The sequence below is a fragment of the Lepidochelys olivacea genome (genome assembly GCF_965140295.1).
Source record: "Lepidochelys olivacea isolate rLepOli2 genome assembly, chromosome: 21".
NCBI lineage: Eukaryota > Metazoa > Chordata > Testudines > Cheloniidae > Lepidochelys > Lepidochelys olivacea.
The window spans coordinates 5,898,616-5,912,946 of record NC_140431.1 but is presented as its reverse complement, the minus strand read 5'-3'; the positions used below and the strand labels follow the sequence as shown (position 1 = coordinate 5,912,946).

Below are 14,331 nucleotides of genomic sequence, written 5' to 3'. Positions count from 1 at the left end.
TCTGATGCCAAAATCCAGCTGGAACTAGAAATTTCTAGCAGTTACTCACAGGGCCTGTGCTATATATAAGTTGATCCTCTTTTAAAGGTTCCTCTCTCTTGCATCACATACTCCTGCTACGAGGACCATACATCATTTGCTTGGAGTTATTCTTTCAGACTGCATGCTACTGGGTGGGGATAGTTGTTTTTACCAGTTAACCTATTTCGCAGCACCCTACACACCTGGAGCACTATATAATTAAGCCACCATGGTCTTGTTCAGTATAGAGAAGATACATTTACTAGAAACAGGAAATGACTATTATTAGCTTAGCACACTGAAAGGTCACCAGCTATACTTGGTGTAAATGTCGTCTTGCCTCTGGCCCAGAGTTGGATTAGACTTTCTACCCGGCAGCTCAGCCAAAAATACTAGCTCTGCTGTTCTAATATCATGAAAACAGACAGCCAAATGAGCTGATGACACAGAATTATTTTAGTTAAAAGTGCAAAATCTTTGTTTCATAACCATGTGTGAGCAGGAGCCCCACTGGAGTTACTTCAGTTAGGGTGAACTGCAAAGGATGGGGCAGACAATCCCCAAGGCTAACGGATATTCCAATAATTAGATTTACCAGACCAGCACAAAACAGCTTCTGTAATACCTCACCGGTTACCCAGAAGCCAACAACAGTCCCCTTAAAGTAACCCAGCCTTAGGCCTCCACCCAGACACCCAAGTCAAATATGGAGAGGATTACTGAAAATTTTATTCATCATATGAAAAAGTTCTACTAATCCCAAAGGATCGGACACATTACCTCGCGGGTTAATGAATATTCCAGATCTTACCCAAATACACGCTTACAGCCAATCCTTATTAACTACACTAAAATTTATTTAAAAAGAAGAGAGTGAGTATTGGTTAAAAGGTCAGTACGCATACAGACATGAGTACAGTTTCTGAGATCAGATACATAGTAGAGATGATGAGCTTTGTAGTTGCAAAGAATTCTTTCAGAAATAGTCCATAGGTTATAGTCCAATGTTCATATTCAGGGTGATCCAGGCAGGTCTGGGGATCTCAGCCTTAGGATTTAGGCTTCCCCTGCATGAAGCATCAAGCAGATCTGAGATAAAAAGGACCAGGACCCAAGGGGTTTTTATACAGTTCCAGGCCTTGCCTTGACAGGTCGGAGTCCTTAGGCGAACAATAGGCAATCATGAAGACTTTGAAGTAGATCTGTTTCCTAATCATCATGGGTAGTTAGCTACATGAATTAACATAAAGCAACTGCCTGTTTTTCCACCATTTGTAGGTGATTTGCTGTACATTTCAAAGGGAGACGAATCCAGTGATATCACTATGTTTACAGTTCATTTAAATGTTTGGAGGTCCTTCTGATCTCTGAATTAACAGAATACGGCATAGACGGGAACTGTTTGATTACATTGTTAACATCTAACAATGTATATGTAAACACACAAAAACACAAACATTATCTACCAAAATGTCCCCAAGGGTTGGATTTGAGTCACACTTTTGTTTTAATGACAAGTGTTGTAGTAGTGATTAGTGTGAGTGATAGTGACAGCCAGGCCACCTTTAGATCTCTTTCCATTGTCCTCTGTGTTGTCTCAGGACATCTATATTGAGGTATGGCCTGTCCCCGACACCTGCTTGTACTGACTTGTTTTGCTTCTGTGTTGGAAGGCAACGAAAGAGACCAGAGTCAGGCAGCATCAGAAGAGCGTTCCGTCAAAGCGACAGCCACGGACTGGCTAGTTCACTGGTGGAACCAGCCTCCCCAGGAGCCACAGCTAGTTCTAGACCCTCATCTCAGCCCATTATGAGCCAGAGTCTCCCCAAGGAGGTACCAGATAAATGCTCCATCAGCGGCCATGGCAGCCTCAATTCTATCAGCCGGCACTCATCTCTGAAGAACAGGATAGACAGCCCACAGATCCGTAAAACTGTGACTGCAGGCAGGTCAAAGAGTTTCAATAACCATCGGCCCATGGATCCTGAGGTCATTGCGCAGGTAAAGGGGATTGCTTGGCATAAAGGGTTCAGTGAAGTTTCTCTTTTGTATTTGTAAGGGAAGCATGTCATGATTTTAAACCTTACCCAACTTCTCCTGAGTAAACCACTCCTTAGTGTGGTGCCTCTATCCTTCAGGCTTGGGGAGAGGATTGTGTGTTCCAACCCTTGGCACTTGTAAGCACTTCACGGGTTCATAGACAGATGCTGAATTCCCTGTGCTTGTCACTCACTCCTCTGCTAAGCAATGTGTGTATCCACCCACCTAGTTATTTCCCTAAATTTCTCATAGCGGTTACTGCACAACAGATGCACTGGGCTCGTGTGGGCAGTACAAAGAAGTGGGGAGGTCGCAGATATGCACAATTCAGAGTTTGGCTTTCTGCATTTTTGAGCCATCATCTATTTGTGTTGCAGCTTTTCTTACTGTCTCTGCAGCTGAGACACGGGTTGTAGGATATTTATTGGTATATTTATTTATAATTGGTGGGGCAAGGAAGCAAGAATTTGTGATACCCGTCTCTTTGGCTGCCTGTTACAATCAAATGTTTCAAATTCGAATTGTGGCTTAGTTTTACAGCTTGTATCCTTTGCATTGGATTAATGAAATATTAACCCTCTACGTGTCTAGAATCTAATCCTATAAACGTATGTCGGGTAAGTCCATGAGACTGCTCACATGAGTAAAGATAAATGGATGAATCCTTTACTAAATAGAAACTTCTGCACATTTATTATTCTACAGTTTCAAAGGTTTGGGTATGTCCATCACCAAAAGTTGTACTCTGATTCCAAAGCTGTCAGCAAAATATTAAAGAAACCAAATTCCAGGGCATGAGAAAAGCAGGGTATTCAGTGTCAATTTTAAACCCTTTCACCAGTTGAACAAGCTTGTTGGACTGTGGTTAGATGTTAGAGGCATATGTAGTAGTGTAATCAAAATAAAAGCAGACTTGCCCCATTCTTCTATTTTCATAGTGCTGTATTCTGGTACTTGTAGGTTTCAATGTGTGGTAAAAAGCCACCTTCAAATAAAATAGTCTTGACGTTTTGATTTCTTTAGACAGGTGTTTAAGGAATGTGGTCGGGTGTCTAACCAGTGTATACACAGCTGTTCCTTAACCCTGCAGAGATGGTGTTCTGCATTTGAGACCAAGTCAGCATACATGACAAGGAGAGGGAAATCTCCCCTGTTCTGTTTTTCTGCTCAGCATAGAGGGAAAAGGGGCTTTGTTATTAGTTCATCTTTAAACCCCCCTACTATTTTGTATCTCCCTCCATCTTACCTTTGACATGAGCACTTTTCTCATAAAATCCTCATCTCTATGCACAAAATCTCTCCATCTCTTGCATCTTTGGGACAGTAATGACCTATATCAATAGAAAAAATAATCAGAAATTCACAATGAAATCTCAGCTTGCACTGTCCAGAACTGACCAGTGCCAGAACACATCACAGAGCAAATCTAAAACACCCAGATGCTTGAAGTAGAACCTAGATAGCAAGGAGTGAGAGCAATGCAGATAAATGGGTAGGTATTACAGGCTCTAGCTGACTTCCTCCTACTCCCTGGAGGATCTCCCCTTGCCCCTTATTCCAAACTGTCGATATGTCTACACATGCTTGCCCTTGCCAGCTGTTTTCAGTGTGCGGTGGATCGAACTAAAGCTAAGGAACACTTGGCTTTCAGGTTACAAAGTCAACTCTGAGATACACAAGAAGGCCAGTTTCTACAGTCTTCTGGAACAAAAAGTGACATGATTTCAAAAGCACCCCAAAAGACGTGGGTAGGTGAAAATGAATAAAACACCTTTTTACAGGCAAATCAGTGGTGGTAGATATTTTATACTTGATATTGGATTATTGTAATGTAAACATGGGCCTTTTGCCCAGAATCCAAGTGAATATCTATTACATCCTCTGGTTTTTGTTTTTTTTGTTTTTTGGGGGGGGCGGGGCGGTGAGAGGGCTATATTTTGTCCTTGTAGTTCTTCGGCCTGCTCTGTTCTGTGAGATGGTAATGTACAGATCTCATTGTCTTGACATTTTTTTTCTTGTGAGGTTTGGTTGACACAAATCAATCTTTGTCTTTCAATTAAACTGTCACTTTTTTTCTCTTCAGTCTCTTCTTGCCACAATATCAAGTCCAGTAATTCATAATTCTCTAGTGGAAACAAAAGTTTTTAAAAATTGGCTGCATTAAGTGAGTGCTCCCTTTCATGCCACATCATGTCAGTTCAGACACTAATAATAATCTTACATTTTTACATATCTTTCATAGTTGTGTGTTGCTTAAAACCTGTTTGGTCTTGGTATATGGTTGGAGGTGTCAAGCCACCGTCTCTGGTTCTCTCTACCACTCCTTGACTGATCTACCTCCCCCTGCACCTAAAAAAGCTACCAAGGAAGCTAAAAAGTTGTAGCTAAACTGAGTTCTGGAAAAGCTAAACCATTCTACACTCCCATGAATTCTGTCATGGACAGACTCAATGGACTCCAACCCATAGCTGAGGTCTTAGCAAACTTGTAGGTCTCAATATAGCTGAGACTAAAACCCACTGACTTATCAGTCTCACAAATTTCTCTATACCTCCTGGTTACTACCTACACTATTATGTAAGCTGGAAGAGAAATGCTGACAACTTGTATTTTACAAATGTTTCCAATATCTTTTATGGATTTTAAAAGCTCAATATGATTTACAGGTCCAGTGCAATGTCTTCATGGGGGTTACTAGCCCTTGCATATGTGCAGATCCAATGAGATGGATAGGTAACCCATGCAAATTCCAGCATCGTAGGATGCTATCACCCTTAAAAGATGTAGGAAGCAGTGAAAGGCATGATTTCATCCTTTCAAGGAGTTACTCTCCACAGTACCATTGGAGGATTATCCTTCTGTTTATCAAAAAAAAGAAAGACAAGAATAGATCCATATCAATTGAAACTGCAGGTTTTTTTCTCTGTAGTTCAGCCTAGGAGGGATTTTGTGTGTGTCTTCGATGGCCTGGTGAAAACATAAGAGAATTCAGGAATAATAAAGCATAAAACTAGCCTTGAAAAAAATTACTTGATTAGTTTCCCTACTGCTGGTTAATGTTATATCACTAACTGTTTTCTATACATGCAGCTAAATACACAGTCAATAGTCCTAGCATGTACAGTCTAACACTGGTTTTGCTTTATGGTAATTAAAGTCTATTAACCCTTAGCTGCTGCTGATTTGCTGACGCCTGGAGCTGAAGAAAAATGAACTGTCTCTGCAATTGACTCCTACAGAACTGTGTGCTTGTTAATGTGTATCTAGCCCCTGCGATCATTTCAGTCTTTTTTAAATCTTTGCAGGACATAGAAGCTACCATGAACACTGCTCTGAATGAACTGCGGGAGTTGGAAAGGCAAAGCAGCGTAAAGCACACACCAGATGTTGTCCTCGACACCCTGGAGCCTTTGAAAACCTCCCCTGTTGTGGCACCCACCTCAGAACCTTCCAGCCCTCTGCATACTCAGATTCTTAAGGACTCCGAACCCGCATTCCAGCGGAGCGCCAGCTCTGCTGGTGATATCCCATGCGCCTTCAGGCCGGGGAAGTCCGTCAAAATGGCCGCCCAGGTTAAACCTCCAGCCACGAGGCCGAAGCCTGCAGTTTTCCCCAAAACAAATGCCACGAGCCCCGGTGTTGCTGCTTCCGCATCTCAACAGCCTACTGACAAGTCCTGTACTGTCTGAACGAGAAGCCCCACTGTGGATATAATTCTGTTGTTTCAAATGAGGGGACTATATTAAAGACGTGAAAATTCCTATTTAACTAGTTTCAGACTTCTGCTGAAGGTTAGTTTGTAAGTTGTGACTGCCAGGAATGCTCCCTGGGAGCGAAGATGTGGGTAGTTAAGCCTCGCCACATGCACACCACATCAGTGTACCTTGCTTATGAAATACAGACAGAAAATAGAACATCAGGTCACTGTGAAAGTGGTGAGGCCAACACAAAGGACTGATGAATTGATTCTCAGTTTATAGTTGATGCCTTGTTCGTGTTTGGCCACTGAGAGAAGCACTCAGTGGTGCCATGTTTTGGATACTGGTGTAATGACTTATATATATTCAATTACTACAGGGAAACAATCCAATAGATTTTAGTCTACTGCATGTTTTGGTACCACTAGTTATGTGGAGCTTGGACATGCCTGATTCTTGTGCATTATTACATTTCCAGCTGGTGCCACTGCTGTGAAGGGTCTGTCTCGATTTCCATTACATCCTTTCTCTTTCAGCAGTCTTAGCTCTTAGCCATGTCAGACTCTCCCCTTGACTGAAAGTTGTCATGACAAATACTCAGCTCTGGAACATGAGTTCTGTGATGTGTGTTGGTGCAGATTTAAATAAAGCAAATCTATTTCTGAGTTTTAGGAGGGAAAAAAATATAATTGCTGAGTATGGCCACCGTGCAATTGTTTTGGTGCTCCCGTATTTAAAAGCAGGTTTGTTCTTTTAAAATGAAACTTTCAGGGCGTTGGACTATAATGCACTGTGTGCTGTTCAGTGGGAACTTGGAAGGTGGAATGTAAAAACGAGTTACTTTCTGAAAACCAGCTGCTGTGCTCTCACAAGAGTGGCATTTCCTAACCTGATCATAAGTTGAGATGGGCTGAAACCGAAACCCCAGTTCTGAACATCCCTAAAGCTGGATTGTGAAAGTCTTCGCAGCTTGGCCCTGTTTTTGATTAGTAAACACTTCGTTCTATGGCTCTCATGACTATGAACTATTGTGGAGGACCTTGGCATAAGGAGAGTGGTGGGAACATGCTCTATGGGTGATTGGCAGTACACTGTCCAGCTCATAAATTGCTTGAATACATATTTCTACGATAAATCATCATGTCTCCAAGCGATTCTGCTGACAAATTAGTGACTTCTTAGTATATATGTGTGTGACAGACTGTGACTGCTTCAGCTGCTAGCAGGCTATATGGACTCTTCTGTACTTTCATGGCAATATATTTTCCGGAATGCTAGCATATATTTAATGAATTAAAAAAAAGGGGGGGGGGATAAAGGCACATGCTATGTTAAGGTCATGGGTCTCACAGCCCCACCAGACCAAGGGATCTTGCAACTGACTTTCCATCCTTACCTCGCCCATCATGCCCAAATATTGCTGGAGTCTGACTAGTCCTACCGTTTCTGTTCTCGTAGTTACTCAAGCAAGAACGACATAAGGAAGGTGACTCTCCCCACTCTAGTTGAGTGTCCTTTGATTTTTGTGGGCCTGAATCACACCTGAACTTTGTGGTTTAATGCAGATTGTGATTTTTAACGAGCATTGTAATAAAAACAAGCTATGTTGTATCTCTAAGAACGAGTTGGCCTTAAACATCCACTTCTCATTCCTTTTAAAGGAGGTTACTTGGATAGACCCTGTTTTTCAATCTCTTTGAAAGAGAAGAATTTTTTGTATGAGTGCTTGTGTAAAAAGGACTGATTTTCTCTGTGACCTAAATTATGGAGACATGAGAAGTTCATGGACTACAGGAGAAAGAAACCCCTGAAAAAGATTTGTTGGGACCATTTTAATTGTTTATTTCCTTAATTAACATTTAACAACCCTTATCTTTTTGGAAACACTGCACTGTGTGTGTTACTTCTGTCAGATCTTAACCTGTCCATATCAAAGGGAATGAAACCCAACTCTGTGACCAGCTCATTTGCTCTCAGGTTCAGGTGGACTCCTAACACCAACGAATCTCAGTCTCTTTTTGGAAACTAATAATTTTAAAAAGCAGCTAGTGATTTATTTTTCACTCAGACAAAGCTTTGTGGCAAATATTTTATTTTGGGGGGATCATGACCGGCCAAAGGGAATGCATGTCACTACGCAGGGAATGAACAGAACAGGATCTCTTGGTAAATTCACTTTCACTCACTCTTTGCAATGCCTTATTTTTTTAGTTTATTTTATGCGTTGCATTCATGTTAGCAAGGGATGACATCCAGCCATACAAGGCATCTTAGGACAAGATCTCATGTCTTCAAGGCTCACAAAATGAGTGGAAATAAGGTTTAAAAAAAAAACAAAAAAACTTCAGGTTACTCGAACAGCCATTGTCTGCGTATGGAATTACTATGCCAATCTCTCACGACCACAACACTGGGAAGATCCTACTGACAAGAGGAATAAGAACTTATAATGATCAACAATATCCTGTGCAAATCAACTGGAATTTCAGTATGCACCGTGACTTACACTGAAAACGTACACCTAGCAACATGGCAGTCTGAAGGGCATCTTTTCTCTTCCATGTTGTCTGGGCCTATCTAACCAGCATGAAACACATAAACAAGTCACAAGTGGTTTTTCTGCTTCATGCTATGAACTCTGTGGGGCAGGAGGAGTCTGCCACAAAGTGTGACTACCATTTGTTGAGAGAGGGAAAACTGGAAAAGACCGTGCCTGGAACATGTCCACTGGGCATCCTACTGAAGAGATCAACATGGCGAGGAGAAACAGGACACTGTGTGTTGGGTGGGGAGGTTTCTGTGTTATTTCACAGAAGAAATATTAGATCTTCAGAGAGATGCAGTTACGTGTGTGTGTCAGATTAATGGTATATCCCTTTAAAGAAAAGAAGCGTTGATAACTGGAATAATGTATGTCTGCTTGGTAATACTCTGTAAGAACATAAATCTGTCACTTATCAAATGATGGATTAGAATAATCCAAAGCAAAACTTTTAAAAATAAAACACTGTTTCAGGTGATGGGTCAGTAGTCTCCGCAGCACCAACCTGGTATTTTTCCCATCCCCAGTTGGGTGTTAAGCAATGTGCTTTAATGATTGCTAAATTTCTGCCTCTCTCTGGTAATATGAGCTCTATAAAATTAGTCTGTGTCAAAACAATGAGACATGACCAAAAAATGTTCACTTTATCTGTACTGGATGTTTGATTGCAAAGAAAACCATTAGATAATTACAGTACACTGTGACAGTGCAAGAATTCTTCTGAATATATTTTGATGCCTGTTTAAAAGTAGAGAGTCTTCGGGCTTCCTATGAAGAATACCTCATATGGTCTTTTTTTAATGTAAGTGTGCTCTTACACATTTCTGTGTTCAGATTACAAAGTCTGACAAACTCAAAATCATAACACTTGAGAGTTCAGACAGGAAATTCTATCCCTTGAGCCTCCACATCTTGTTATACCTCGGTATCGGGTAAATTTTATCACTAAGATACATTCCCCACATCAGGGAGAGCTCTGCAATATTGGACAAAGAGATGGGTTAAAGGTGGAGTTTTAGTCTTCACTCTGTTTCTTTTGTGTGTGTTGGTCAGAACTTCAACACTTAATTGAACATGGAGTGGGCTTTGGGACATAAGGGTGGGTGTGTGAGAGCTCGCTTGAATTTTTCAGCAGAAGTATGCTTCCCTAGAGCAAACACGTCACAAATTCTGTATATATGTGTCTACCTGATCGACTGAACTGGCTCTGTCAATTAGTGAAACACATATTGTGGCTTTTTTAAGGTAGATTATTTCCCCAGGAGGGTATAATGCTCTAATAAAGTAGCTGGGGATGGGTAAATATCTATTTAGACAGTTGGTTCAATAGATCTCGGCAAATGATGAACACTCTGGCCCCAGTCCAGGAAACCAATAAGCATGTGCTTAACTTTAAGCATGTGAATAGTCTCTTTGAAGTTGAGAATGTGCTTGTTGATTTGTTGGATTGGGGTCTTATGGACTCAGCACTTTGTAGGATCGAACCCTGACACCATAGGGACTTGTTCCAAAACACACATATGTCCTCCTTGGGCCATGTGCCACCAGCTAGGAAAACTGTGAAACTAAAATGAAAATAAAAACCCAGAAACAGGCTGCGGGGAGCGTTCAGAATGGAAACTAGTTTTAACATAATGTTTTGTTGTTTTTTTTTTAAAAAAATCCTTTCTGTGAAATCATCTGGTATTGGCTGGACATCCCATGTATGTATCGTTAGTTACCAGGAGACAGGTAATTCATGGGTGTCTTTAGTGAACCAGTAAAAGAGACAGGACTTCACAAAAGGAAACAATTCTTAAACGTTAGGAGTTAAAGCTCATTCTGTGCTGAATGCTTCCTACGTCTGGGCAAGAGGAGGCAATAAGCTCTTGGTGGTGAGTGTAATTCCACTTTGGTTTCAGCCTGACAGATCATCTCTCAAGGTATTTTCTCTCCCACATCATCTCTTTCTATGTGCAACCACTTGTACTGGGAAATGATACTTGACCCACCCTCTTGTGCCCACACAAAGGCTCAAGGGAACCATTATAAACAGTCTGCTGTGAAACGCACAAATTACTGGGTGTGCAGTAGCTGCTTTTCAAACATTCACCTCCGCCTGTTCCCATACAAATACCAAGAAGGAGATGAATGGATTTTTTCCAAAGCTTCGATCTAAGATTGGATTTCAGTTGATCTAGCGGGAGCCAAAACAACTGTTTTTAAAACTGGAAAATTTGGAGTTTCTCATGCTGTACCTCCAGTAACATTGTTCAGGGCAAATGGATTTCCAGTTTTCCAAAAATGGATTAACAAGAGGAAGAGTCCCTTCTGTGCAAATACTGGATAGTCCAAGCCTCAGTGCAGGGTAAATATTCAGCAGTTTGCAATGGAAATTAGATGGACCCTTTATTTTAGCAGCTCTGTAATAAGTGAACTTCACCAGCCTTTCTCTAGAGGCAGAGTGCTATAATGTACATAAACTGAGTTCCCTGGAACTGGGCTCGGAACATGCCAAACTGCTGGAGCAATACTTGTAAGCAACAGGTTCTGTAAAAGACCAGCTATGAGAAACGTAGCCAAAATAGGGCAATGGATGAAACTGTCTCTTACAAATTTGAACAATATCAGTGATGTCTTGATTCTACTGTATGTAAGAAAGTTTGATTGCAATCCAGCAATCTTTTTAAAAAAAAATCTCAATCTCACAAAGGTGGGCTAGGGTTTGTACAGTGCATTGTTCTTTGTTTTTTTATTAACAGCCGCTGTTGAATGGGTTGGGATGAAATGTTCTTGTTAAGGCAATTTCCATTGTTTCATGTCTTCTACACCAATATATATATGGTGTACATATTTACTTTTGAAAAAACTGTAAAATTGTACTTTGTATATACAATTATGTACAATATGGAGGTACATCTTCTTCCCCTTTTGGTACAGTCTTGTACAGTATTAGGGGAGTACATGTGTTGGAATTGGTAAAGCCGTACTGGAGGAAACAATGTATCCGTCGTTATTAGCAGTAGTTTTGGAGAAATAAATGTTTTGGGTATGGTGGAAAAGCTGACCTACAGACTATAAATGATGGGTGTGAGTATAAGTTGGAGAGAGAGAGGCTGCTGGCAAGGATGAGACCATGTGGGGTGGGGCGGTGGGGCTAGCCAGGAGCGCTGTACTGACTTGTGGAAGATTTGGAGTTTTCGTTAGATTCAAAATCAGTGTAAGAGAAGACTGGCGAAATTAAGTAGCTGAGGAAAGTTCACAAAGCTTCAGTAGGAATTCTTCCCATCCACGGATCTCTTACTACCGGGGTGAGTAAGCAGCACCGTGCACATTTTTGCAGTTGGGTAATATGAAAGCACAGGCAGGTGGAATGACTTGCCCCAAGTGATCAGCAGAAATGGTTGCAGAACCCAAAATTGTTGATTCGCAGTTCAGTGCTCTGTCCATTGGATCACATTGCCTCACAAATGCAGCCGGAAGCATCGGAAAATCCAGCCCATGGTCTTTTCTTCCTCGCACCCATTATAAGATGCTCACAAGATAAGCACGCTCTTGTCCAATCCCCCCTCCCTACGTATGGACTAGTAGAGAACGTCCTTCTCTGGAGTGGAGTCTGAATTACACTTTAACACGACGTGTTGAGGAGCTACCGAATCCACTGCTATCTAGTCCACTGGCAGGCTGCGTGTGAACCACGTCTCAAACGTGGGCAGCAATAAGTCTGCTCAGCAGGCCACTGACTGCAGGCATCAGTCCTCAGCTGTAATTCAGTTCCTAGTCCAGCCAACTGGGAAGGAATTGAAGTGTGTGGCAGTTATTCTGCATGAGGCAGATGGCTGTCTAGAAGAGGAAAGTCTCTGGGAGTGTTGGGAATGCTGTGTGCACATCACTGGATTATGCTTCGTGCCACAAGAAGCCTGCAGTGATATTGCTGTCAGCGTAATCACTCGACAGGAACGGACAGGAGAGCAAATGCTTGGGAGACATTACTGCGGGGGGGCGGGCACAGGGAGGGTAGGAATACAGTGCTGCTATTTCTGCTGTCTGCATCGCAATCCTCATACTGGCATTTTATTGTGCTTGTAAGATCTCCCATGCTGCTTGTGCGTAGGGCCTGCTGCTTTCATATGTGCAGTACGGGGCAGCAGTTTCTTGCATTGCAGACCAGCAGTAGCTAGTGGTTTAGTCTGTGGATGCCTTTTTCCCATGTGATAGGGCGGAAGTGATTAACCACCAGATTCTGGTCTCAGGGATTTTAATGGAACCATGATTTCTCCTTAAAATTGCTGGTGAATGCCAATGAGCTGTTCCTTTTCATCTGTCAGGTAGAGGCAGATATTTCAGGGCAGAGTAATTTTGATTAAAAAAAAAAAAGGTGCAAATGAATATGCAAACAATGCATGACCTTCAGGCTCCTGGCAAGGTGCCACAGGCGCTCAGCTTTGCAGTTCTGTACATTTCCAAGAGACGTCTGTGTCCTGTTAAGAGCCACCTCCCAGTTCCTGTTTTCTGTCCGGTTACTCACATTATGGACCTATATAGTTGCAGCCTGTTCTTGATCTTGATCAATACGACCTTGAACTCCACCACGGCTCCATTTAAAAAGAAATATGTCACCATGGGCCAGATTGCCAAAAGATCTGGGTTCCTATTTAGGCACCAAGAATAAATGGTCAGATGTTTCAAGATGGCAGAGTATGTGGGGTGCATTTCAGTTGCTTTGTCAGACTTAAAAAATCGCTTGGAGGTATGACACTCAGAGCCACTGTGTGCTGAGCCCTTGAGAAAAATCTCTCCCTAGTTTAGCTGCCTAAATGGGAATTGAGCTGGTGTGGGTGCTGAGCATTTGAATATCTGGACCTACAAGGAGAGTTGTGATACTTATAGAGGATCTAAGCAAAGAACCTTCCTTCCATCTAGGAGCATAGTCCCTTTTCATCAGCTGCAGGTGCAGGAGGTGCCAGCAGCGTTGGGTTCCTCTAGAAGGTCGTCGTTCCAGTGGGAACAGTTGTAGAAAGACCAGCTCCACTTCTCGCTGCAAGAGTGGGCTAGCTCCTCTCCCAGTGAGGGGAGAAGCTGTGGCTAAGACTGGGAGCCAGGTTCCCCTCCTGCCCCCTTCCCAAACTCCATAGACCCACCCAAGGAGTTGGTAGCTTCTCTTCCCACCCTCCCAACTGCAGCATTCCAAGGTGTTCCACATGGTAGAAACTAATCACAGTGGAGTGACACTTCACTGCAAGCACGAGGAAGCTTGACTGCAAAGAGTGAAAGTCACTGAATTGCACTGAAGCAAGTCAGAGCTTTCTGATCCGTTTCAGTAGCAGCATGATGCCAACTCCATTGACTTCACCAGGAAATCTATTGACTTCACTGGGTTTTGGATCCGGCCCACTCGAAAGGTCTGCTGTATGTAGTGATAGTCCAGTGTCCTGGCCCAGCACTGGCAGCTTTCAAAAGCTCTGCCTGTGGCTGTGTTTTTCCCCTATTGACTGACATACCTGGAAGGAGGCAAGAAGGCCAGCCGGACACTCACAGCAGGGAGAGGCTGGAAAAGGAGCATAAGGGAGTGTTTTGTCTTTTCTTCTAACTGGGTTCTTTGTAATGTAAAACTATTTATTTTTAAGACAAGTTTATGCAGGGCTATATACACCCCAGTGGGTTGTTTCGTTATAAAGCATGACTGAAAAGACCCCGAAAGATTGATTGTATTGCTATATACTTAATGATGTTTATAGCCCTGTAGGTATTCACACTCCTATTGTGTGGGTTTTATTTTTTTAATGGATTCCATTTGAAATAAGAGTAAAAAGTCTGAATATTGCCGTAGGCTCTTCTGGGCATGCCCTCCCTGTTTCTAAACCAGTGATTCTCAAATTTTTGTATTGGTGACCCCTTTCATACAGCAAGCCACTGAGTGTGACGTTCCCCACCCCCAATAAATGAAAACCACATTTTTTTTATATTTAACACTATTATAAATGCTGGAGGTGAAGTGGGCTTTGGGGGATGAAGGCTGACAGCTTGCAACCCCCCCCCCCACGTAATCAC

The 14,331-nt window shown here is 42.3% G+C and overlaps 1 protein-coding gene across 4 annotated transcripts in view; it reads left to right on the top strand.

Moving 5' to 3' along the window:
• The window catches only part of SRGAP2 (SLIT-ROBO Rho GTPase activating protein 2), a 206,936-nt gene extending 198,829 nt beyond the window's left edge, over nt 1-8,107 (top strand). For all 4 annotated transcript variants that reach the window (XM_084611232.1, XM_084611230.1, XM_084611231.1 and 1 more), the window contains 2 exons: nt 1,695-2,022; nt 5,367-8,107. In XM_084611232.1, coding sequence (XP_084467358.1) covers nt 1,695-2,022; nt 5,367-5,750 — 712 coding nt within the window. In that variant the 3' untranslated portion in view covers nt 5,751-8,107. The remainder of the gene's footprint in view (nt 1-1,694; nt 2,023-5,366) is intronic.
• Nucleotides 8,108-14,331: the final 6,224 nt, after the last annotated feature.